Consider the following 27,769-nt stretch of genomic DNA (forward strand, 5'->3'; position numbering starts at 1 on the left):
GCAACCGCTGGGGGCTATGGAGCATTTACACCTCAGTCTAACACTTAGAGTAAGTTCACACTGAGTTTTTTGGTTAGGATTTGAGGCCATATCCGCCCCAAAATCTTGACCAAAAAGACGGCTCCCATTGAAATCAATGGGAGCTGCTCAAGTCTTTTTTCCGGGAGCTGTTTCTTCTAGCTCCCGGAAAAAACAAGCGAGGTGCTCATTCAGGTGGAGTCGCCTCGCGATTCGGCCTGAAGACACTCCCGCCTAGGCCCATTCATTGGGCCTAATCTGTAGCGGAGTGCGTGACTGGAAGCTGGTGCAGTGCACCGGCATTCAGTCGTGGCTACCTGGTTTTTGGTCCGGAACCTGAGGCATATTGTTGCACAATGAATTCAATAAAGTTGTGGTGGCTGCTGGCATGGTAGATCTGTATAAGAAGAACTGGGCCTCAATCAGGAGTTCGGTAGGCCAAAGCCAATGGCCTCTATATTTTTCCACAGCCCAACTCCGATTCCAGCTTCGCTTCTGAATTCCTTATAAATGTCTGATAGTCATAGTCAAGCAGAGGTAGTAAAGCTCCTGTAATTCATTAAAGGGGTATTCCCATAACCCTTGTTCACCAACTTGCAAGCTCTGTGCTCTGTTCACTTCCTGTTTTTCTCGGCACACTGGTGGGCGGGGTTTCACTTGCTCTGCTATCTGCTATGTTTGCAGTCAGTAATGAGGGATTGGTTGTAAATGTATTACCACAGTATGAAGCTGATGTAGCAGAGCTGGATTTGAGTCAGCTTGCATTACATACAGAGGTAACAGACTCCCTATCTCAGCCCTTATAAGCCAAATTCAATTAAATCAGAATCAGAAATGCCGGAGCTCTCACCTCCCCCCTCCCCTATCTGAGGAGCTCCATTACTTGTTAGACATAAACAGCTCAGAGCTGCTGCTGAGCACTCAGCCCCTCCCTGAGAGCAGGGAGCTACATCACTTGGGAACTGAGCAGATAAGCCCCGTGGCCATAGAAATTGAGTGTCAACAATGAAGTGAATAAATTAAGATAGTGGCTAAACAAAGCAGTTTTGATAAAGCAATGCATTTAGGTAACGTCTTAAATCCACATAAACTAGCAGTATAGATAGGATGCTTTTCATGGGACAACCCCTTTAAAAAGCCAGTGACTGGCTTCATATGAAGTAAATTTGCAACAAACTATACATTTAATTAATTATGCAATATCTATAATTGTGTAATATAATTAAAATGATCATTTTATTTTCCGAACTCCATCCAAAATTGGTCCCAGCTCAAACTCCAGGACTCCGACTCCACAGCACTATAGCTTCAAACAAGGGTGAAGCTATAGGGACCGCGGCAGGTCCTAGACCCTGAGGGGGCCCCAAAGGACCCTCTGCCACATAAAATATACCATTATTCTAAATGGAAGAAGTTAGGTAAGAGCATAAAGTTACGCCTCTGCTCCTCCATTATCCTTTCCTGTACAGTGTTGGTGGTCATTGTGATACCTTGGGTAATGTCCTTATAACCTGTCAGTGTATCTACTTTGATATTAAAATATCAGTAGTTGTCGGAGGCAGCTGCCCGGGACATTAGGGGCCTGGCGACAGCCGCTACCGCTGCTATCATTATACTCAGGGGTATAATGATTGGTGGACCGGGAGAGGTAAGAAACATAAAAAACACTGTTACTTACCTCTCCACGATCCGTGCAGGCTTCAGCCTAGTCGTCTGACGTCACATGAGCCGAGCCTGCGTCCCGAGTCATGTGACGTCTGACGTCATTGAAGATCAACTACTTCGGAGGTCGACAGCGTAGGAGACGGGAGATAGGTGAGTAACAGAGGTTTTTCTCCCCCTGGGTCTCCGATTATTATACTCTGGGGTCTGAAAAGAGGGGCCACTATGGGGGGATAATACTGTATGCAGGGGCCACTATGGGGGCTAATACTGTGTGCAGGGGCCACTATGGGGGATAATACTGTGTGCAGGGGCCACTATGGGCGATAATACTGTGTGTAGGGGCCACTATGGGACATAATACTGTGTGCAGGGGCCACTATGGGGGATAATACTGTGTGTAGGGGCCACTATGGGGGATAATACTGTGTGCAGGGACCACTATGGGGGATAATACTGTGTGCAAGGGCCACTATGGGGTACAATACTGTGTGCAGGGGCCACTAAGGGACATGATACTGTGTGTAGGGGCCACTATGGGGCATAATACTATGTGCAGGGGCCACTATGGGGGATAATACTGTGTGCAGGGGCCACTATGAGGGATAATACTGTATGCAGGGGGCACTATGGGGGATAATACTGTCTGCAGGGGCCACTATGGGGGATAATACTGTGTGCAGGGGCCACTATGGGGTACAATACTGTGTGCACGGGCCACTAAGGGACATAATACTGTGTGCAGGGGCCACTATGGGGGATAATACTGTGTTCAGGGGCCACTGGGGGATAATACTTTGTGCAGGGGCCACTATGGGGGATAATACTGTGTGCAAGGGCCACTATGGGGGATAATGCTGTGTGCAGGGGCCACTATGGGGGATAATACTGCGTGCAGGGGCCACTATGGGGGATAATACTGTGCGGAGGGGCCACTGAGGGACATAACACTGTGTGCAGGGGCCACTATGGGGCATAGTAGAGTGTGCAGGAATGCATAGGAGGGGGTCGGTCGAGGTCTTCGGCGTCGGTCGGGGAGGGGGGGGGTCATGTCAAAAGTTCGCCATGGGGCCCCGCCATTCCTAGTTATGCCACTGCATGAGGCCTAAATAAAGGGCCTCATGCAGATAGCATCATAATAGTAATAAATATGAGCGAGCGTCCCATGCGGCGTGCACCAAATTCTCGCTCCCGTCACCGGATTTGACATTGTAAGATGCTGGGAATAAATTCTTCTGGTTTTCAATCTATTCACACTATGTACACATAAAGAAATGCCACTAATCTTCGGGAAGTCGCATGTGGCAGCAGGTAGGATATCTATACACATCTGTACTTTGGTCACAGCTTAAACACAATACAAGTGCTAAGAAAACCTCAGGATATAAATCTGGTTCAGGAAATAGTATCCGTCTCCTTATGTTATCATCAGAAAGGTGAGTAAATATGGCAGCTCTGCGCACACTGAGCCATTCACCCACATGTAACACCTCTGATAACAGGCTTATCCAGCCATAAGATTTCTCCCCGAGACAGGAGGAACAAAGTGCAGCACAGATGTCTCTTCAATGGAGTCTGAACTGCAGGGCCGATGTCAAGTAGTTTACTTTTCTGTCTATTTTTAGCAGCGGAAAACCTGTTTTATACAATACAAAGCAGTGAGAGGGAGAGAAGAGCTGCTCGTTGTATCGCCACCGCCACATGACTCCAGCTGACTTCAGTCAAAGGTGGTTACACACAAATAATGACTGAATATGATAGCTATGCTAGAGCCAAACCGTTTTTGATTGATACCATTGACCAGGGGCGTAACTACCCCGAGACATTAGGGGACCGGAGACAGCCGCTACCGCTGTGTTTTCAGACCCCCAAGTATAATGATTGGAGGCCCAGGAGAGGTAAGGGAACATAAAAAAACACTGTTACTTACCTCTCCTGGTTCCAGGCAGACTTCGGGCCTACTTGTGTAACGTCCCTGATGTCACATGATCAGGGCCTGCGTCCGGGGACATGTGACATCCCGGAAGTCATTGAAGATGGCCAACACCACCGAGTAGTACAGCGGAGCCAGGGAAAGGTAAGTAACAGTGTTTTTTATGTTGGCATCCTAGCTCGGTCTCAGATTATTATACTCTGGGGTCTGAAAAGACCCCAGAGTATAATAATTGTTAACGGGTGTCCACAGTGGGGCATAATAGTGTGTGCAGGAAGGGGGGGGGGAGTCGGGGTCTTCGGCGTCGGTCGGGCCATGTCAGAAGTTCGCCACAGGGCTCCGCCATTCCTAGTTACACCACTGCCATTGACATACAATGGAGGTATCCGGATTCTGGTATTGTTGACAGCAAGAAATTTTTTTTTATACTACTAGGTGTAGCTGCATATAACTATCTCAAACAGGACTTTGTTTTCAACCAGTGATAGCTCTGAAATTAATATAGGTAGAATCTTAGTGTCATACGAAGTCTGAGAATCTTGTCTTTCATATGACACCAGGAGCACATTTCTACCTTTATAATGACTGAGATATAACGGTTTGAAGTCTCCATCCCTCAACCTCACTTTCCCTGCATTACACACAAGCATCATACACTGCACACAAGCCCCATACACTGTACTCAGTGACAAACAGGGACAGCTCTCAATACAGAAGAAAGGGAAAGAATAAAGAAATGCAGGATTTCACAGAAAGGAGCCAAAATGTATTAATAAGGTATAGTGCAAAATTTACTAAAGATACAAATACTGTCATAAAATCAAAAAGTTGTCTGAAAATGTAATTATGCTTTAAGGTATGCTAAGGATAGGTCATCTATATTATAAGTGGTATAACTAAAGTCTTGTGGGCCTCGGTGCAATATTTTGTCCCGGGCCCCCTATCTCATCTCTACAGTGAATTCTTGATAGTGATGGTTATTGGTGCTAAGGAGTTTAATCCACCTCAGTGTGGTTAGGGTAATCTGTGGGCCTCCTTGGTTTATGGGTCAGATGGAAGCTGCAATCTCAATATTGATGTCAGTGCTTATGGACCCCCTAAGGCTCCTGGGCCCCAGTGTGACTGCACCCTCTGCACCCTCTTAAATTACGCTCCTGATCTCAGTACATATAGTAAGAGAACACACCATCCACTATATTTAGGGTTCTCTGCATTTACAATGTGTTTGCTGAGAGAGAAAAATATATGGCAAAGAGCCTCAAAACTGTTTGTGATCTGTGGGGGAACCCAACAGCAGTTTCCCTAATGTGTCACCACTAGGAAAATAAGATCATTACAGTAACCATGAAAATCAATAGACTGTCCATGTCATGTACAGAGAGGTCCTTCAGTCTTCTATCAATCTTATCATTTTCTTGACTATGGTTTATTTATTAGAAACAATAAAATCTACATTAAGTAGCGCTGATTCTGTTACAGGAGACTTCCAGGCATCACATACAATTGTACATGTACCATAAGAAGCTTTAATAGGGGCCATTCTAGTGCCGGAATAATTTCAGATAAGCCATAATCTGCTGTGGGGAGAAAGAACATGACAGAGTCTATGGTCACTATTCAGGATCTTCTAGACCTTGACATCTCATATTATTCACCCACATATCAACTATTGCCGTAAACCTTAAAAGAGCAAGTGCCATAATAATGATGGTGAGGATTATGGCCTTCTGTCTGTTATATGACCTCATTTCTAAGGCTGACACCTGAAATATATCTAATATATCACTGATCGACCCTTTGTGTATGGCATCATAAACTGACTAGATGATTTACTCTGTTGTCTTCATGGTCATCGTTGCCTAACACTTGTTCTTCTGTGCAATGGCAGATTTCCTCTAATACAGTAAGTATGATGGAGTAACCAAGGAAAAAATCTAGTGTGGGGGAGGGTAACGCACGCTGTAATTCTATATGAAGCGCAAGATTTGTTCATTGCTTTACTGCTTTCATACTCGGCATCTTTGGACAGGTTGTAATAAATTTGCCATCTCTATCATAAAAGTGACAGCTCTTTTGCCGTATTTTGGGAAACCCCTCGGTAGCAATACTACCTACTGCCTTTCTAACTGTATGATTACGACCCCCGTATACATGATAGAAAGTCAGCCAAACTTGCCGATTTTAGTCTCATACAAGTTTCCTATAGTAGTTACCCACCTGGTCTCTGCGGTAGGTACGCCATTGCCCCCTACTCTCTCAACTCATCATATCGAAAAAAGAATGATTGAGGTATTAGATATCAATGCTCAATTCTTTATTTTCTCTCGGAGTATAAGTCACCACCATACGTGTCTAAATGGGGGTTGACCTCTTTTACAACACGCACAGTTGGCCTAACCAAGCATGCATGTGTAGGGGTTGTCATGAGGAATAGCTGTCAGCTTATTAAAATTTTGGACAATAGCTATTGAATAGGTTGGCTCTCTTAGGATTGATCTGTTCAATTCATGACATACAGAGCTAAGTATGGAATCAATGGTGGGTGACAGGGTTGGGGGTTGAATCTCCCATTTTGGCTGCAGATTAAAAATATGGCAATGCAATTGTGAAAATCTGTCAACAGTCTACACTGCAGCTCATATCAATATACCGTATACTGCAGCCTAGTCTGTATCATGCTGGCCCACAAACACACCAACACCCAAAAAAGCCCCCTAAACCCTAAGAGTAAGTTCATACGGAGTTCTTTGGACCGGAACCTGAGGCGGAGGTCGCCTCAGGTTCAGGTCCAAAAGCTGGGTAGCCGCGACTGAAAGCCTGTGCACTGCAATGGCATCCAGCCACGCACTCCGGTCCGCATTAGGCTCAATGAATGGGGAGGAAGTGTCTTCAGTAGGGTTGAGCCGATCTTGACTTTTCAGGATCGATTTTGAAATCCGATTTCCGATCATTTTTCATTCGAACCCGATCTCGATCCCAATTCCGATCCCAAAGCAAGTCAATGGGATTTTTTTTACTAATCGGAGATCAGATTTTAAAAGCAATCCTATTCACTATACAGCATGGAATCTAACAATTGAACGCTTTGTCAGAATCCACGCTGTGTAGTGAATTTTTTTAATCACTAAGTAGCCAGAGGATTTTTTTTTAATCCTCTGGCTACTTAGTCCCCCCTGGTGTCCACTTACCTGAAGAAATGGCTTGTCTGGTGCTCGGTGTTCTCGGTCTTCTTTGCCTCGCTGCCCCGCCTCCCAGGTTAGTGTTTAAAGAGCTAGGAAGGCGGGGCTTGTAACTTAGGAGAGTGTGGGCGGGAACAGGGTGGGAAGCCGTGACGTCTCCCCTCCCAGTACCAGCTCACACTCTCCTAACACGCCCGCACTCTCCTAACCTGGGAGGCAGGGAACAGCGAGGCGAAGAAGAACGAGAAGACCGGGCACCGGACCAGCCATCTCTTCAGGTAAGTAGCTACTAGAGATGTTAGCTAGTCTCCCATTAGAATGAATGGGAGACTAGCTAGCAAAGCATTGTGGAAAATGATCACCGATCTCGATCCCACCTAAAAAGATCGTGTTCGGGATTCCGATTGTGATCGTGAATTTTTCTCGATCACCGATCAGAATCCAATTTTTTCCGAACACGATCGCTCAACCCTAGTCTTCAGGCCAAATCGCAAGATGACTCGGCTGAAGAATGAGCACCTCACTTCTTTTTTCTAGGAGTCGGAAGAAACGGCTCCCAGAGAAAAGAACTGACCGGCTCCCATTGATTTCAATAGAAGCCATCTTTTTCGTCAGGATTTTGAAGCGGATACGGCCTCAAAATCCTGACCAAAAAACCCCGTGTGAACTTACCCTAATTCTGTTGACGGTTACAGCAGTGGAGCCTTCTATGTGCAGTAAATGCCATGAATAATTCACTCTGGCTCAAGACTGCCTCTATACACCGCCTAATACATTTATTTTGCACGACTATAAAAAGTACCTTTTATAAGGTGCTAAGTGACATTTGCAAAAGTCAAGATCTAAATGTGACATGGAATTGGCACCCCTCCGTGCCTGGATTCATTCCTTTAAATGGCCTTTACTTTAATGTATTTCTTGCAAACCGAGTTGTGCAGCTAAAGATACATGAAGATGACATCTCTAGAAAGCATCAGGGGGTCTTTGATGTGTGAATAACTGAGAGACTAAAAGAACAACTGGTAACACAGGGAGCTGGTAATAAATCATGGAGCCGGAGTATTGTTGCAGACTAAACACGGCCATGTTGTCTTAGCAACTATAAATTCCAGACCAGAGGTAACAATAGAGTATACAACACCCGGGCACCTATATACCAACAGCCAATATTTCTCTAGACCCGGTTTGGGTGGGGCATAGCAATAACCATGGATCCCCATAGCAAAACCTTTAATGGAGACACACTCCACCATGATGGCAGAATAATAATAGACAGGGATATCACACAGAAAGTGATGTCACAGTACATGGATGATGCAACACTTCATTTTCAATAATATCACACCATGTTTCCAGCAATGGCAGAAAAAATCAACTTGAACTCACTACTAAATTAGAGAAAGCCTAAATGTAGGAATTTACTATGTATGTGCTAATGCCATCCCACCTGCCGTCAAAGAAGTGTTCACCTGATGGGTCCCTATGAATAGACTATACAGGATAAATAAAAAGTTTAGAGCAATGGCGTCCAACCATCGGCCCCGGGATGGCTATGAATACGGCCCAATTCAAAATCGTCAACATACTCTTTTTTCACACTAGTGTCATGGTTTCCATTATTTGGGTCCACTAGGGGACCTGAACAAAGGAGAGCTGGACTCCTAAAACTGGACATCGGAAGACTCCATTGACTTTAATGGGGTCTGCCAGTTAACGCCATTTCAAAGCTGAAAGCAACATAGTATTTTATGGTATGGCTTTTGCAACACCCCTTCATGCCTCCATCCTTCTCTGGCATTTCTCGGCCAACTATTTGTGAAGGACAACCTGATTCTCCAATTCTGCTTAGTTATGGTGACTATGGTTGTACATAGGGGCATCATATCATTTCATCATGGTTTTATGTTTTTAGACATTAGAAAAACAATAATAAAGAACTGTGAACTATCTTGACAGAAGTTGTATCAATAACTGAACTTACCTGCCCATCGGTGCCAATGGTGCCTCCACATTCCGTAAGGAGCTCCGACATGTCATAGTAGCTGGTAAAGTCCCATAAGCAAGCCTCTAGGTTAAGATTTCTATAGAAGCGCAATGTATTTGATCCTCTGAGCTGTGTAGTATATTGGTAGGGCGAGGTCTCCCCTATGACATTGGGATTTTTGGTGGCGTTAGTCAGGAACCCATAACGAGTTCTCACTTCATTATAATCCAGAAGATTAGAGCACTTGTGGTTTCCCACTCGTGTACCATCTGGGCTCAGCGTAAGCTCAAAGTTAGAAAGTTCCCTAGTCGATATCACTGGAAGCATGCCTGAAATGGAAAAATATATGTAAGTCTCAAAAATAGGTTTCCGAAAATGCATTGAAGGCGTTATCAATCTGAGCGTTACACATCTCATAAATCCCCCACAAACTTCCAAGGTCCCCAGCAGCTTTCTACTTCCAGGTCTCTATCACCCAGTCACTGCTGAGGTCAGTGATTGGCTGAGCAGTCACTTCCTGTGTGATAAGAGAAACCAGGAAGTAGAGAGCAGCGAGGGAACCAGGAACGGCAGAATTGAGTATTGCTATTTATAATTATTTTCACCCATTCTGCCTCTTTTCTTCTTAATTTTTTTCTTGCTAGATGATCCCTTTAAACATAAATGAAAATAAGCAAACAATCTAATATATAGTAATCCCTTATCACTTTGCAGAAACATTTTGATGGGGGAGCATACACTTATGGAACTGGTTGAATTATTCTGCCAGCTACGTGAAAATAACAAGTTATAAGATCTTGACGTGCCCATTTATATATCAGGAGTCTACACAATGACAATAACCAAACATGCATAAGAAGAAAAATATGTTCCCTACATGTGATCCCTACAGTACAATAGCAGAAATCACTTTCCAGCAATCCCTGCCTGACACTATGCTGACTTACCATCAATGTGAGGCAGAGTTATAGTTACTTTAATAAGGTTTGGATGATCGGGATCTTCAGATCCGGTATATCTCATTTTAGCTGAGAACGGCTCAGCTCCCACTACGCCAGGCACTCTAGGTTGGCAAAGACCTACAATGAGCAATACATAGACATGTATTAAGATGAAAATACACCTTTAAGGATACTTGCCATACTAGTTTGCATTAAATTCAGTTTATACTTGACTTGATAATGTTAACAGTTGTAGCCATCAGGTTTGGTGTAATTCCAAAGCTATTTCTCCCACAATTTTGGTAAAAATTGAAAAATCAACATAATTTGATTTACTTTAATGCCTATCTAAACTTGTGTCATTGATACATTTTGTAATATACTTTATCACCAAATTCGGACTCTGTTGTGCAAAATCCTGCATTTCATTATTTCCCTTGTTTCTCTGTTGAGAGCTGAAATTTGTTCACTGTTTTCACTAGGTGTATGAAAGGGTGAACCCTCGCTGTATAACATAGGGAAGCTGAGGCTGGGGAGGGGGGGTAATTTCAAAGTTATATCCTGGGTATTATAAAACCTAGAACAATGATTTTAGAGTCATATGAAAGCTGAGTTCTACAAGTAAATTTCCAGAGATCTCACTAGTTGAAAACAGGGTATGAAAGCAGCTTTAGCTACATATAAACATGCCAATCCTGACTGTGGTTTTAATTGGTGATTCCTCTGGAAATTTTACAGGTAGCACACAGTACTGGTGACAGATGAAAGCTCAGAATATCATCTTTCATATGACACCAGAAGCATTGTTCTACGTTCTAAAATACCTATTGAAATACAGTTACTGTTCAAGGTGACCCCACTCCAGCCCCAGCATCCATGTAGCATCCCAGACCTAGACAGTGAGAAGTAGTGTACAAATATCAGCTCTCTATAAAAAACAAGGTAATGAATAATGAAAAAGTCGTTTGACATTTTAATAATGGGGAGCCATTCTGACAAAATATGATAGTAAGCTAACTACAATATTTACCATGCAGCTAAAAAATATGATAGATTATAAATGCTCACCTTCGTCTTTGCTTATGGTTACAATAGTACTCATAAGTTCCAGACCTTCTTGTCCCTCTGTGTTTACAGCTCGTGCCGCACACTGCACCCGTGAACCAGCTTGGAAGTATATTGAATCCAAAGTGATCATTTTTGAAGAAGTAAAGAATGTGTCAAAGTCAACCTCCCTCATAGGACTGGTGACCCCATCCTGGCCCTTGGGGGCACTGACCAGCCAGCGGTAACGGGTTAATGTGTCATTAATATTTTCGCTGGTACATATTGATCCCGTTTTTTCATAATCTGAATATTTAGGATTACAGGCCTGGAAAGATAGAAATAAATACAATTATGAAAAGGGAAATTTTTTGGAGAGCAAGACAACTAAAGAAACACCAATGGCTTTCTGTAGAGAGCTAACACAAGCTGTTTTACAAATGTATCTGCTAATATCAATTTATCACCTATCCATTGGACAGGTGAGAGCCCAACCAATGGGACAACCACCATCTGCCAAGTCCTCTGCTCCACCCCTGCAAAAAAAGGATGGGCAGGACGGGCTGAATTGAGTAGTGGTCACACATGTGCACTGCAACTTTATTCTGGTGAAAGACTGGACACATTTATTACCTATCCAATGGAGAAGTAAGAGGTAACCCCTCACAAAACAGCAAAAGTACGGTATAAAACAGAAGAAGCAAGCCGTTTGCAGAGACAAGCTAGTTCATGCACAAAACTCACCGTGATACAAGCAACAGGGTAGCCAGCAATGGGATATGGGTTCTCCTTAATCCTTGAGGTGTCGTCATAGGTAAAAAGTGAAACAACTTGAGGAACAGAGGGGAATGTCACATCTGCCATGCTGTTCATTTCTTCAATGTACACAATGGCTTTGGCCATCTACAAAATGGAAAATCTTGTTACAAAACTACAATTTTAGAAGCCGACCCTTTAAACATATATTAATCCTTGACCATGGATATATGAATATATATAGATGAATAAATGTGATGCCCCCACACCTTCATATTAGTGCTAAACAACATTTACTGCATCTTCATAGTCCACCCATTAATGGTATCGGGCTGACATGATGAGAGGTCATATCTCCAGAGGCAGTGTGGCTCTTCTCCTTGGAATTTTTAAGGTCATTTCAGACCCCATAGATCACTGACCCCCAGCTACATACAGACCAACTCCAGATCTATCAAACCTCGTTACAATCCCCAATATCTTATCACATGCTCTCAGAATTTCATGGATCTAACTACTTTCGTCACTTATGGCTCCCTCGCTCTAATACACAAGCGCAGCCTTTCGTAGATCCTTTCCTGGATAGTGCTATGTTCATATGGTCTACCCTAACTGAACAATTAGCCCCAAAACCCTCTCCATTATTACCATTGGGACTGCTTCCGGACTGTGTGGGGATTGACACTACTGCCTATCGTTCGCTCTGGGACAAGCTTAATCGCTTTTCTATATTGGATGTGGTTCAGAATGGCGGATCCTTATCACTTGATAATATACTTGCCAAATCGCCCGACTGCCATATTTCTTTTTTACACAAGTATCATATTTCACATGTTCTGCACAAATTTGCCTCGTTGTTTCAGATTAGAACGGAGCTTACTCCATTTGAAAAAATTTTACGTTCTCCTACTAGAATGCTACGTAAAATCTCCCACCTGCTACACTTCCATGTTTCCCCAACAACTTTCTACAAACCTGCTTTTATGACTTCGTGGGAGCTTGAACTGAACATTAAACTTTCCACTGAAGATGTTGAATCTATCCTATCTCACTCTCATGGTATATCGACGTGTGTAAGGGCCCAAGAGAACCATTTTGAATTGATCACCAGATGGTATCGTACCCCAGTGTGGTTGAAACAAAAACGCCTTACTTCTGATGACACCTGCTGGAGATGTGCCTCTGCCACAGGGACGTACCTACACATTTGGTGGGACTGCCCTCTCATTAAGCCGTTTTGGATATCTATACAGTCCCTGATTCAGTCTATCTACTCACCCTCCTTCACCCTCTCACCGGAGACAATATTTTTGGACATGCCTTCTCCTGCCTACAACCCGAAGAAGGATAAACTTCTCTATCACATGCTATCTGCAGCTAAAATGATTATTCCCCTTTACTGGCTACAAAGCATTGCCCCTCCTTTTTCGGTTTGGGTGGATAAAGTATCTCAGATAGCTAGGTTTGAAGAATTACTTAGTTATGCCCAACGGTCCAATGACAATTATAGACACATCTGGTCACCCTGGCTGTTAAGACATTTATATGACACACACTAAATGCTGGTCCTCTTCCTCTTCTGACGCCTTCTTTTCCCCGACTTCCCCCTCCCCTGGTCCTTTTTGTAGACTCTTTCTTACCCTCCTCTCTGGCCCCTGTCCTATCTTGTAGTTGGGCCCAAATTATGTGGTTTATATAGTTCGTATTTCCACTACCTTTGATAGTTATGTTGATACATCTGTTGCATGGATATTACGATTCTTTTATTGATATTGTGTTGTTTTGTATATTCGTGTTTTTGTTCAATAAACCCTTCTTGAATAAAAAAAAAAAAAAAAAGATCTATCAAACCTTAGGTCACACACCATGAAAAAAAAGGAAAAGCATCAAGTAGGCAGCAGGATAGACAAGTCTATTGACGTTCTGGTTACCTGAATTTCTGCAACCATATTCTCGTCGGGTTTCAGGTGCACAGTAAAAGCTTCTCTCATTTCTCTAACTCCATCATACAGGACCTCAATCTCCACAATGTGCTGTGTCTCCCCTTCCTTAAATTCAATCTCTATAAAATACAAAAATTAGCCAAGTGTTAATGATGAATATAAGCGTGGTTATCACATGAAGCCCACACCATGACTGGATAACATCAGTACCTGGTACATGTCACACATATACACAATAACTAGAACTCTAGCAGGGGTTATTGGGTAACCCTTAATCCTGAAATGCTATTTATATTCTGATTTTGGCTTTTTTTAAAAAAAATCTGAATAGTGGTTATTTTGCTTACCACCCAGTTGAAGGAAACTTATGATGGGCCATGGGCCAACTGAGACATTAAAAAAAGGTTATGAATTATATAAAATAAAAAGGGGGCCTACAGACTAAAGTACGCGACAATTACTATAACTAGAAACTCGCGTAAAATATAGCTGATATGTGTGACAGCTCATAGCTGGTCTAGATTTCAATATCTGGAGCATGGACTGCTGGGACTTGTGCCAAATATATTGTTTGTGCCTCTTAATAAATTTGGTGCATCTTACTCCAGTACATATGCATAAAAAAAAAAATCTAAAAACAGTCAAAGTGCATGTGGGGGAATTCATTAAGACTAGAGTCAGATCTATGTAATAAAATAATAAATATAAATAAAAACATGCTGCGTGTTTTTTCCACATTATTTTTTCATTGCGTTTTTGCTATGTGTTCTCTCTCTCTTTCTATATATATATATATATATATATATATATATATATGGAAAATTTAGCAATTTCGCAGCAAAACTAACGGTTTTTCTAAAGCTCTTTTTTCCTGCAAGGTGTGGCTCAGATTAATGAAATCTCAGTCACTTTCCTGGTACGGTAAAACGCAACGTTGTTTTCATAGGAGCCAATAAACACAGCGTTTCCGCAACATGGGGCTTTAGTCCAATATCTGACCACAGGTGATCTAGGTTCAGTTTAGTTTCTTGCTCCTTATTTTAGGAGATGTGTAAACACAAGTAATGATCCACAACCTGCATCAATATAATTACAAGTAAATATTGGGATATCCTACACAGAAATCCCTTCCTTTCAGAACTGGTTTCCCAGGGTCAACAGACTGTGTTTAGACAAGCTCCTACAACAATGGAGGATTAGTTTGTGAGCCAGGTCAGGCCGGGCTATGGATTTCAATCTGGCTATTGTTAAAAAAAAAAAAAAAAGAAAGAAAAAATCAGAGTACAGAACTTTCTTGGAACATGATATTCTACTAATTTGTCGAAAATTATTACTTTATTATTTTTCAATTATTATTTTTAATGAATATTTGTTCTGTCAAACTGTTATCATTTCTATTTAGTTTTGGTTATATCTCCTTTAACTAGTTAATATATTAGAAAATGCAATATTATATAGAAAGTTTTACGTTTCATCCATATCTCAGGCACACTGCGTGTTCTGTTTCTGCCTATATCGAACCTGTACGATCCCACCAGAACTGGCCAATAAAGCTTAAATAATTCTTCCCACACTGATCTCAATTTAAAGGGGTAATATGAGATTTTAAGGCACAACAGTGCCACTCTTTCCCACAGGCTGTGTCTGGTATTGCAGTTCATCCACTTTTTTTTTTTTAAAATGTAGATTGTGAGCCCCATATAGGGATCACAATGTACTTTTTTTTTTTTTCCGATCAGTATGTCTATGTAGAATGGGAGAAAATCCACACAAGTACGGGGAGAACATACAAACTCCTTACAGATGTTGTTCCTGGCAGGATTCGAGCCCAGGACTCCAGCGCTGCAAGGCTACAGTGCTAACCACTGTGCCATCGTATTGCTCCTTCCACATCCACTTTGATAGAACTGAACTGCAAAACCAGACGCAACTCATGCACATGGTGCTGTTTAAGGAAAACACAGCTCAATACAGACTGGGAAGACATATGGATAACACATAGCCTTATCAGCATTCATATAGTATTCAGCACTGTTTTATACATATTTAAACCCAATTGTATGAACGAGACCTTAAAGTAAATGTTCCCCTTTTTGTCCCAATGTTGCTTATAGGTCTAAAATTCTATACTATTAAGTGTTATATATCTTTATGGTGCTCAGAGCCCAGTTCAAGATAAACAGTTTTAAATTTCCCATATCGACACAATATAGGGGATAAGTGTCTGATGAGGGTCCGCAGGTACCCCATGTGATAAAAGCAGTGGGGCACATGACTGGCTCCATTTACTTCTATGGGAATGTCGAAAATTGCCGCTGCAGAGTTCCCACAGTAACAAATCGAAAGGTGGTCAAGTGTGTGCACCGCCACTATTCACATGCAGCACTTGCAGACCTCCGTTCTTGTGATTACCAGGGGTCTGAATAGTCTGATCCCTATTGATCAGTGCGAGAAAATAAAAATAACTCCGGTGATCAGACACTTCTAGTATACATGTCCTTAGCTGGATAACCCACTGAAAATGATAACATTCTGGCTTCCTGTAGCCACCACAAGGGGGCGCTTAGGAGCTTATTACACCCTATATAGTAAGCTCCCACTAGTGGTGACTTCAGGAAGGCATCATTTCATGTCTGTGCATCAGACTGGGAGCTCTGTCTCATACAAATGGGGTTTGAAACACCATAAAATATATTAAAGAATTAATAAGGACAGAATTTTGGACACATTTAGATTCAATTATTGGTCTTATATTAGTAGTAGTATTGATAGTAACCTCATCAATAATGCGGATGATATAATTCTACCTTCATAGTTATCTAAACAATTACAAAGGTAATATAATAGAAAGAGTAGTAAACTATTGTAAGATCTGTATGTAAATGTATATTATCATTGTGCAGCCTCCCCAGTGTCATAGCACACTGCTATCCTTTCTTGTGTGTTCCCTTCCTGCATTGTGAAGTCAATGTGTTCGTCATTGACAAATACCAGCGTGTTGCTATGTGGGTGAGGTATTGATCCGAAGTGTATAAATGGAGTGGTGTATACCTTCTGACACAGGGTTATAATCTTCCCCAGAGGTAGCAGAGCCGTCCTTTGTGTGCACACGCACAATGGAGACCTTTGATGTGTCTCCCTGACGAACAACTGGAATTTTTACTACCACGATTTGCCCGGGTTCCTTCGGTTCACTCACACTGAACTTGGTGTCGCCAAATTTTATTATTGCCTCTGGAACATAAAAAAGTTTATGTCATTTTTATGAGGAATTCACTCTTCGCTGTACATTGAAGGTTCTGTTTATTGGTTCCTTACTGTCTGCATCATCCTTAATCTTTATTAAGGTCTCGTTGAGTTCTCCTATGGAGGCTCCAAAGGGAGATTCACTTCTGGGAGTCCCAAGGACAAGTCTCAGCTCCTCCTCTTCTTCATGGATGGTGTCGTCCATCAGGGTCACAGTACAAGGACGTTCGGTCTCGCCTTTAAAAACAATGTGACAATTAGATAATGGCATGTGCACATATGAAAACTTAGACTGGTTTTATTTTGCTATATTCTGACATGTCCATGAGATATTATGGATTATACAGATAACTATGGCCGCCATTACAGATCTTATAAGTTTAGAAACCTTGAATGCAAAAGTTACCTGAATATGCAATCCTACAATCTCTGGTTCCAAGCCACATGGCGGCTGTAACCCATTTTCTCAAAAACTCCTAAAACTGTCTATTCACCATCTATAGCTGTAAGTCGATTGCATTCCCATACACATGCAGGCTTGGCTTGTCTATGCATGCATGTGGTATGAAAGGGTAGAAGAGAGTTAACCACTGCCTATGGCATCAGCTTACCTCCATAAGGAACAAAGGATCGGGCACCATTAAATTCAACATGGCTGATCTTCCCTTCTCTCAACGCTTGGGTGAGAGTTGGGAAGTTCCATACACATAATAGTGAGTCGATCCTGCTGGAATCATTTGGCTTTTTCTCATGTATATGGGGGCATTAAAAGTTGGGTGCCCAAGAGCATTTATTTGGTGGAAGACAAATAAGGCTTAACCTGCAAATGCAGGGATTTCGCAAATGTCAACCAGCAATTATATACTAATAAACCAATACATAATAAAATTCTGGACTATACTGACAAAATGATGAATTGTTTCTTCACTGCTAAAGGTCAACTACATTGGAAAAACGTCAGAGCAGAATATACTGTACCTGGAAGGAACGTGATGATGGAACTATCTGTGTTTGGTCGTTCTTCAAAGTCCATCATCACTTGTGCAGAACCTTGTCGGGTGTAACAACGTACTGTAGACTTGTAGCTGACGTCTCCACTCCTGTACACCATGGCTGTAATCTTCCCATCCTTCTCATGCCCCATGTACATGGCCTCTCTGAACTGAACCTTTGGCACTGCACATAGCAAACAAGTGATGGTAAAAAATCGGATCTTATTGGACAATCTCATTTTATGCACTTACTGTTCAGTATCCTCATGTTTGGTACTTCCAATCTACAGATACTGTACAAAATCTTCTTATTGGGTATTCCAAGACAATTAAAGATCAGCAGGGGGCTGACATACGGACCCTGGCTGATCAGCTGTTTGGGTGAGACATGCATCCTCTTCAGTGCTTACCAAACACATTTGTGCAGTACATTTGGTATTGCAGTTTCTCCTAATTAACTCGAATGGGACTGAGCTGCGATCAGGCTATTTGACTACAAAGGTTATATCACATGGCCTATGACGCAGAAGCCGTATCACCCAGTTGATCCAGGGGGGTCCCTGGTGTTGGATCTCTAGGGATCTTTAATTGATGACCTATCCTGAATATAGGGCATTGATTAAAAAGTCACCGAAAACCCTTTTAAGTTTATGGTCATCTGGGTGACATCTGCTGTGAAATGTCTGCAACAGACAACTCACAGAGGACTCAACCGTCATGGCTTTCAACCACGACATTAGGGTGGCTGGACCAGCTTTCAACATTGGCATTGAAAAGACTGTACATTGCACCGACAGTTTCTCAGTGGCTAACCTGCAGCGATTATGCCATGTGTGTACCCAGCATAAAGGAGTTTTACAGGATCAGAATACTGATGTCTACTTTACTTTAGTGGTCTAGCTTTGTGCTGTTCTGCTGAATGGCCGACATCATGCAATACTTGACCAAGTGTTGTGGTCTCGATAAACAGCTGACCAGTGAGTATGTAAGATCCCCACCAATCTAATATTGATGGCCTGTCTTAAAAGGCCATCAATATTCTAATCCTACAAAAAAAAAAAAACCCTTTAAAGCAAAATATCAGGTCACAATCACAAGAATTTTACTGAGCTGTTGTAAATAATGGCACCCACTGTATTGTCTCCGGAGTGCCAGTCGGGGCATGAAGGGCAACATTCATCAAAGTACAGACGCAGGAAAAACACAATGGCCAATACAAGATTTATAATGATACAAGTATAAATGTGACTTACAGTCGGAGACCGTGTCATTGATGTATACAGTTGCTTTGCTGGGCTCCCCGAGGACAGCGTTCATTGGCATACGCAGCACTAGTTCAAACTTCTCTATACCCTCCAGCACCGGCTGACCCAAGTCATCCAGAATGACCACACGGAAAGTTTGCATATTGACGCCAGGAGCAAAATCCAGATTCCTGCTGATTCCTACATAGTCAATGCCGGCTGAGAAAAGAAATATTTTTATTAGTATTTTAATTCAGTAGTATTTTAATAAAACACTAAAAGATCAGAAAGTGAATATAAATAAATACACATATATTCTGCACATATTTTATGGGAACAAGTACACTAAGAGGAAAAACAAGGCTTAAAAGCAACAATATGGGTAGCAGATCACATGCACATTTTGGTGAGGCAAGTTCAGTACATGTAGGCTAGAAATACAGCTTTGGGGACAGGACTCCTAAGAGAGACAGTGAGAGTCCAGATTACTTCTCCCACATACAGTGACTGACAACCTTCTGTGTACACCCTGATACCGGGAGAGCTGTCAATCACTGTGGGGGCGGGGCAATCAGGACTCTCACTGTCTCTCCTAAGAGTCCTGTTATAAATTCTGCCATATACCAAAACTCAGCTCCACTCCCTTATCATATCCTGCTCTTGGCTATAGCAGCAGAAATCAACTAACAGGTCGTCTATATGGGACAGATTTCACCCATTTATTCAGTAACACCCTGAACACCCTTATTTTATTATCCACGGAAATAGTGGCAAAACACTCCGTGGCACTGAACTACAAACAGATCTGTCCCTCTGCAATTTAGTTGTACTCCCATGCTATATGTTTCATCAGGCATGACTTACCCAATGCCGACACTGGCTCGGTCTTTTGGGATCGCACAGTGACGGTGGCCGTTTTGGACAGATCAGTACCGGTCCTCCATACACGCACTTCTATGTATCCTGCACTTTCATCCACGTACAGTTCCACATCTCCAAAGTAAAAAGCAGGTTCTGAAAATTGCAAGTATATAAAATATAAGTATAACATATACATAGGCAGGGTAATAGTAATAGTCATAAATATAATAAGTGTTTTTGTAATATAGGAAAAGCCTTAGTACATTGTATATAAATGTATATCAGGGGTCCTGATCAGGGGGATTCTCATCTATAGGGGGATATGGACCAAGTTTGCTGGCGTATGGAAAGTGGATGGATACAACCCCATTATGGCGCCAGATCATGAAATGCCTTGAAGTTTTCAATGGAAAGATTTACTAATTCTTGCACTTTTTTCTATCTCTTTTTCATTCCAGCTTTATCAACCTTTATCCTTTGCTATTGGTTGGTGCCAAGACTGAAGAGTATGTATATACAAGCAGGAGTGTATTATCTCAATACACTCAGAGAAACTGATGAGTCAGTAAATCTTCCTGAATTCCTGAAATGATTCACCCGACTTCAATGCCAGACTGAAAATGGAACCACCAGGGTGTGATAGTAATAGAATTTATATCACCTATGGGCTGGTAAAAACATAGATACGAGATGATGAACATACTATTAATGGGTTTACATAGTCTCAGTTAATGAGGCGGAAAATGGAAAAATAAGGATGTTGAAAGGTAACAGCGCCAACAGAATCGGAATTACCTGTGTTTCTATTTAGAGGGGTTTTCAATGAATATAACCATATGTAAATTGGTAAACAATTAAAAAATTTTTGCAAATTATTAAAATTAATTCAAATTTGATCTTTTTGCAAGCAATTAAAAATTTTGAAGAGTTTTGAACATTTTCTCTAATTATTTTAGAAGCGACAGTCTTTTGTCTTGATCAAATACCAATGGATACGACCATGAATGCAGGAACTTTTTATGAGCTGGCGCTTGTGAGAAACCCAGCCATGATTTCCTTATTGTGGTCGGGTTATCTTCTCATACATGCTCATCAGTGTTCATATATAATCTCTAAATAAGTGTGTAAGGGAATTGCTAGTTGGGCAATTCCCTAGTGCTGCTGCTGAAACAATGGAAGACGGGAAGCCAGAGACAGTGACCCCTAAAGATAACCCAGCCCCTGTCCCTGCCTACTTGCCGGAACTGCCCTAGTGACAAGAGCAACTCAGCGACGGTCCCTTCTCTCAATAAGTGACACACAGAAAAAGACAACACAAAAGAGGAGTCAGAGAGACAAAGCAGTACAAAATTGTAATCCAAAAGAGTGGTCACAAGAAAAGCCAAAGTTCAGAGGTCAGTAATAAAATAGAAAGAGAAGTAGGAGGCGAGCGGAGAGACCTGAACAGGCAGAGATGTTACAAACTGTTTGTGAACAATGATCTGGTGTGTATGGGCTGCTTAAAGAGGTTCTACTAGGATAAGTGGTACATAGCTGATTTTTTTCCAAAAACTGCACCACACTTGTCCATGGGTTAGCCTGGTATTGCATCTCAGCTCTCATTAAATGGAGCTGAGCTGGAATAATACTCACAACCCATGGACAAGTAGGGAGCTGTTCCTGGGAGAAAGCATATATTTATTCTCCCAGTAGAGCCCCTTTAAAGAGGACCTGTCACCACTTTCACCAACTCCAGTTCTTAGCTGTTCCACTGATTTCAAGCCAGTTGAATTTTTCTCTCTAGTTCCTACAGTTCCTGAGCTATCAATGCAGTAAATTTTGGTGCCTGATATGCTGATTTAAGCTCTGTACAGGTCAGTGGTGTCAGGCAGGAACAGGCAAGGGGGTGGGATTCAGAGCTCCAATCATATGTCAACAGTGACAGAGCTAAGAATCACACCCCCTGCCTGACACTGCCCATCTGACAGTACAGAGCCTAAATAGCTTATCAGACACCAAAACTAACTGCAATTGCTTGGGATCGGTGGGGGCTAGAGAAAAAAATCCAACTGTGCCAGAATCAGTGAAGCGGCATCTGTTAGATGATGCAAAGAGCTGGACTTGGACATAATTTATATTAAAGTTGAGCATTGAAAAGTCACCAAAGTTCTTTTCCATATTAAAATGCAACTTGATACACTGCACGCCACGAGCGAAAGATAACGTATACTTACATGTGACAAGAAACATTTGTAACAGATGTACAGACAAGTTTGGCCAGCTGCTGTAATACTAGCTGTGCTGTTACATTGATGCATATTACACATATCCTAATGGCTGGAAGGAACAATGTAATACATTTCTGATAGCGACTAAATTGTTGCAAGAACACGTCCTTCCAGATGTCTACTAGTTCCATATTTATTACACCTTCCAGCTTTGGATTTTTAAACAAAATATAATATATCAAAAATGTAAACCTGAAAAAATACAGGTTATTAAAACATCTATTTCCTTCCGATACTCGTCTTACTCATGAGACAAGGTAACTGGCCCCTTATAAATGGTTCTGTTTCTGAATCAGCCATGGACTCTGTAACAAGACGTTATCAGGATGCTTATATTGGTCTGAATTGGTCTCTGCCTCCCATTGTATACAATTGGAATTCAGAATTCTGAACGGAATTTGAGGTGGAATCAGTTTCAAATTCCTCTTTGTGAATTTACCTTTATAATATGATCAAAAGTGGATGCACAAATAATGAGAAGGCAATAGACAGAGTGCTGGAGTCCCACTATATCAGCCCCAGGTTTCTGACTTATGTGTGGTCCATTGTGGGTCTGGAGTAGGCTTCAGCCCAGATGTGGCCATAGGTTCATTACTAGCCCATAAAGGGCTGAAGAGCCTGCACTTCAGGGCGGATCCAGGGAGTGAGAGGAGGTGTCTGGGTCGGTCCTGATACTCTGAGTCTGGCGAGACTGTGCTTATTTGTTTATTCGTGTCTCTGTTAGTAAGCCACACATATAGTTAGCTTATTATTACTGTTTAGTTAGTTGCTTGGACGAGCAGGATTTTGTTTCTCACTGTTTCGCCGAAGCTAAGGCTGTATTTTATTTCGTTCATTTTTTGTGCCAGACGTATAGATTTATTTATTTTGCAGGTTTTTTTTGTTGTTTTTTTTTTTTAATAAACTAGTTTGCTGCAAGATTTGTGTCCCTCTCTCAGACTGGTTGGGTCTGCACCACTGCTTCTACCATGCTACCTTCCCCACAAAATATATAAATGTAGGTTTATCCTGAGAATCATCTCTGGTGGACACAGGAAAACTCAGTCAGTATGTATACACTATTGTATACACTATGTATACACAACACTACCCTGTATACACTACTACTCAGATGGACAGGTGTTATAGAATTTCTCACATTATATCACTAAAACAGAAAGCGCAGAATGAACAGTGTTAAAGATGGTTCTGCTGCCATTGATGTTGAACATTAGAAGAAAGGAGATGAATCTTGTCACAGTAAGCAGCTATGGCGGCGACCTCCAGGTCCTTCATATAAAGACAATGTATTCAAGTGTTCTACTATCTTCCCAACAATACTGTACAATGCGGCTTAACCTGAATGTTTGCTCAGACTGTAACCTTACTTCAGTTTCCGAGCTAATTTCCTGAAAGCGGATTTAGCAGAGGGCAATGTGGGAGACACGATTAGTATAGAGTGGCCCGGGTCACAAAGGGAACAGTCTGCAATGAATGCGTCTTCACATGCGGCACATCTTTAATCTAGTAAGCCGTCTGCGAGAAAAAGGTTCAGATATTAATGACCTTCCCTTAGAAATGAAGCTCTATAACTATGTAAAGTAGATTTGCCGGAGAAGAGGAAAAGGAAAGACAGGCTTATAGTACAACCAATTAGTAAATTGAGAACGCCAATGTGTTGTGTGGACGGCGCTAAAGGAGCTAAATCTGCTCTTTGTTCGCTCATATCCTGCTCTTATTATTTTTGCAGTTACATCTCCTGTCCTGTATGGCATATAATCATAAAACCTCTGCTGCTTTAAAGGTCACGGCTTGTTACGGGGATAAAGCACCGGAAGTTCTGGATTTACTTGCAGAACAATTAGCAGTAAATCTACGTTGCTCTACATCTGACTATATCAGTATTTTCTCACGTGGCTTCTACATTGATGTCAGGTCAGTCATGAATGTAGCGAGTCTCATTGTGTTACTTTGGAGGTTTGCTATTGTGTCACTTTTCGGGGTCACAATCATATTGTCACCACCAGTTGCACAATCAAATTTCCACATTAAGAGGAAACATTCTCTCATTGTAATTGGGTAAGGGGTTGTATTGTGATGCCCAACTTGTAATTTCACATGTAGGTGCATAGGTGCGGGACAGAGAAATTTGAAGGGTTGTCTGATATTTATCACCTATCCACTGCATAGGATATAAATATCACATTTCCAGGGCAACATGGTGGCTCAGTGGTTAGCACTGCAGCCTTGCAGCCCTGAAGTCTTGGGTTCAAATTCCCCCAGGACCAACATCTGCAAGGAGTTTGTATGTTCTCCCCGTGTTTGTGTGGATTTCCTCCCATTCTAGAAAGACATACTAATAGGGAAATAAATGTACATTGTGATCGCTATATGGGGCTCACAATCTACATAAAATAAATACATATCACATTTCTATACTATGAGATGGGTTTGCACTGTTTTTTTTTCGACGCAGCTTTTGTTTGCTGCGCTTCACTATATGGGGCCTTAGCCTTATAGTTAAATGGGTTCTTTGCATTGTACAATCACATTTATTTTTCAGAAAGGTGTTCAGGCATACCTCCCAACAGCCCCGAACAGGGTCCTCTCCTGCTGTCCTGGATAGAAGGGGGTAAGTCCCGGGTTTAGGGGGCACAAAGAGACATTGATGGGAATGGGTAGAGCCAAAATAGATGTGGTCTTACTTACGTCTTACCAGGTGTAAATTTGCTGCTAATTTTATCGTCGTTTCAGTCCATTGAACGTTGTGAGGTAGCCTCAGCTGATGACAATGTGTCCCACTGCTAGAACATCTAGCTATCAGATGTTGTCTCTGGGGAGCCCTTCAACAATGGTACTACTTCCTTGCATCACCATCACAACATTAAAGGGGTTGTCTTTCTCTAGTTCTCTGTTTACTGTCATTCTTTCTTTATTTACAGTGGATAGAAATCAGTCCATGGTCATGTGATATATAGAGATGAGCGAGTACTATTCGAAACGGCAGTTTCGAATAGCACGGACCCATAGCAATGAATGGAGCCGGCTGGCACGCAGACGGGGCCGGCATCCTGCCGCTTAACCCCCTTGCGTGCTGGCTGCGTCCATTCATTCCTATGGGTGCTGCCGTTTCGAATAGTACTCGGTCATCTCTAGTAATATACAGTCCATGGTCATGTGATGCTTGTTACAGTTACAGCACAGTAAGCACATCTATTTGTTAACAAGCAGTACACCTGTGTGCCCATCACATGACCATGGACTGTATATCACATGACCATGGCCTGTATATCACATGATTATGGACTGTATATCACATGACCATGGACTGATTTTTATCTACTGGAGGTAAACAAAGAAAGATAGCAAACAAAGATCTACAAAATGTTACTGGAAAACTAGAACCTTTCAATATATAAGCAATAACATTTATTTGCTGGAACTAGACAATCCCTTTAATCACATGCTACATATTCCCTGTTCACGTGTGTCAGGCCCAGAGACCGATGACCTGTGAAGTTATTCTCTGCTCTAATTAAAAGATAAGGGATTTTACCCATTATTCACTAAGAATTCCAAGTTCCATGTTTTTTCCTCATTAGATAATCCATATGGTTATTTATTATAGATTTTCTTTTACCTTGCTTGATATGTATAGTTTACTGTATGGACAGTCACTTTTCTTGTGGTCATACACATTCAATAGCTGCAATTTTTTTAAAAAATATATATTTTACATTTAATATATTTAATTGTATTTATTTTAAAATACAGAAAAAAAAACTGCTGACAGCAACTTCTTTAAGAACAAAGGATCAGGTTTGTTGAAATTCAACATGCCTGATCCATTTTGTATCCAGACATAAGCCAAATGTATATGAGCCAAACATCAACTACACATTAGATAACTAGTTGTTCCCTCCAAAATCACTAGGTTCAGTCTAGGAACTAGCTCCATATTCCATATCATAGTACATACAATCTATCCAGTTTGGGTAATCTAGCAATAAAATGACAGAAAATCATAATTGGTTAACCCTTAAAATACCAGACTGCAAAGCAACTAGAGTTAAAGCTTGTTGCCAAAGTCTGCAGTAGATACTGACGTAGAGCCCATACCCCTCTGTGTATGGCACAAGAATGGATACATATACTATACTATATTATATATGTCACAATATACATACTGGTAACGTCCTGATAGAGGCTTTGGACTTCCAGCAGGAACCATTAAGGTCATCTTAGAAGGTCGGCAGACTGGGTCTTCTCTACCCAAATTAAGACTTGGAGATATTACCAAACTAAGCATGCATAACATTGCTACTCCTGAAAAGATATCTTGGCACATTAAGCTTCCACATTCCTGAGAAATTAAAGCAATACAAAGCCGGAGTCAACCTCCCATGATGAGCAGCCTGAAACAAGCGGGGAATAGCTAGCAAATACTGGAGCGCTGCTAGAAACAAGATTTTTCATAAAGGGATTCTGTCTCTATGATAAGCTATTATTATGTAACTGGTTCAGGTCCAAATACTGGGGCTCCTACCCAGGAAAAGCAAGATGTTGTGGTTCCTCTAGGACTATGACATTAGTTTAAAAAAAATATAGTACTGAAGACAACTCAAAGAAAGCAGACTCAAAGAAACAATTGCAGGGGTTTACCAGGTTCCTAAAAACATGAGTTGAGGGCCAGGAATGGGTTAAAATAAAAATATGTTACACTCTGCTGTTCTTTGCCTTGCCATCTGTGCCGGTCTCTGGTTCCAGCTCTTCAGCAATAAGATCAATGGACCTCCATGTGACTGCAGAGCCTTAAAGGGGCTCTATCACTGGATATACGTGTTATGAGATAAATATATGCCTGAATAGCCTTTAAAAAGTCTATTCAGGTGCTGCTATTAGTTTGTAAAAAGACCCCCCCATTTTTGTTTTTTTACCTCGGAAATCGATATGCAAATGAGCTTGATCGTGCACAGTAGGCGTTCTGTGCACCCCTTAGCGTCATAGCTTCTGGACGCCCACCGCTCTTCCTTGTGCCTCCAAGCCCCCCTCTAAAAGTCTATTCAGGTGCTGCTATTAGTTTGTAAAAAGATCCCCCGTTTTTGATTCCTACCTCGGAAATCGATATGCAAATGAGCTTGATCGTGCACAGTGGGCGTTCCGTGCACCCCTTAACGTCATAGCTGCTGGACGCCCACCACTGCCTCCAAGCCCCCCTCCTCCTGCTTATTCACCGCCTCCATCGTCGGCGGTTTCTATTGAAATAACGTGCGTGCGCAGTAGTACTCCTTCCGGCGCGCTACTGCACATGCTTCAGCGTCAGCTCGCAATGTTCTCTACGGGAAAATGTCATTGGAGCGTGCGCAGTAGCGCCAGAGGGTGCGCTACTGCGCATGTGCGTTATTTCAATAAAAACCGCCGATGATGGAGGCGGTGAATAAGCAGGAGGAGGGGGGCTTGGAGGCAGTGGTGGGCGTCCAGAAGCTATGACGTTAAGGGGTGCACGGAAGGCCCACTGTGCACGATCAAGTTCATTTGAAAATCGATTTCCGAGGTAAGAATCAAAAACGGTGGGGTCTTTTTACAAACTAATAGCAGCACCTGAATAGACTTTTTAAAGTCTATTCAGGCATATATTTAGCTCATAACACATATATCCAGTGGTAGAGCCCCTTTAAAGAGGTTGTCCAGAATAAACTGATTTTTCGGATCTAAACTAC

General features: G+C 41.9%; 1 protein-coding gene across 1 annotated transcript in view; it reads right to left on the bottom strand.

Annotated features, from left to right (window-relative positions):
• FREM2 (FRAS1 related extracellular matrix 2) overlaps nucleotides 1-27,769 on the bottom strand; it is a 145,259-nt gene that overhangs the window by 10,257 nt on the left and 107,233 nt on the right. The window contains exons 7-16 of the mRNA XM_075265908.1: nucleotides 19,807-19,956; nucleotides 18,952-19,161; nucleotides 17,685-17,882; nucleotides 16,779-16,943; nucleotides 16,512-16,694; nucleotides 13,449-13,579; nucleotides 11,506-11,664; nucleotides 10,786-11,089; nucleotides 9,724-9,855; nucleotides 8,774-9,105 (exon numbers count right to left, since the gene is read on the bottom strand). Coding sequence (XP_075122009.1) covers nucleotides 8,774-9,105; nucleotides 9,724-9,855; nucleotides 10,786-11,089; nucleotides 11,506-11,664; nucleotides 13,449-13,579; nucleotides 16,512-16,694; nucleotides 16,779-16,943; nucleotides 17,685-17,882; nucleotides 18,952-19,161; nucleotides 19,807-19,956 — 1,964 coding nt within the window. The remainder of the gene's footprint in view (nucleotides 1-8,773; nucleotides 9,106-9,723; nucleotides 9,856-10,785; nucleotides 11,090-11,505; nucleotides 11,665-13,448; nucleotides 13,580-16,511; nucleotides 16,695-16,778; nucleotides 16,944-17,684; nucleotides 17,883-18,951; nucleotides 19,162-19,806; nucleotides 19,957-27,769) is intronic.

Source organism: Leptodactylus fuscus, chromosome 2 (assembly GCF_031893055.1).
Source record: "Leptodactylus fuscus isolate aLepFus1 chromosome 2, aLepFus1.hap2, whole genome shotgun sequence".
In the NCBI taxonomy this organism is placed as follows: Eukaryota; Metazoa; Chordata; class Amphibia; order Anura; family Leptodactylidae; genus Leptodactylus; species Leptodactylus fuscus.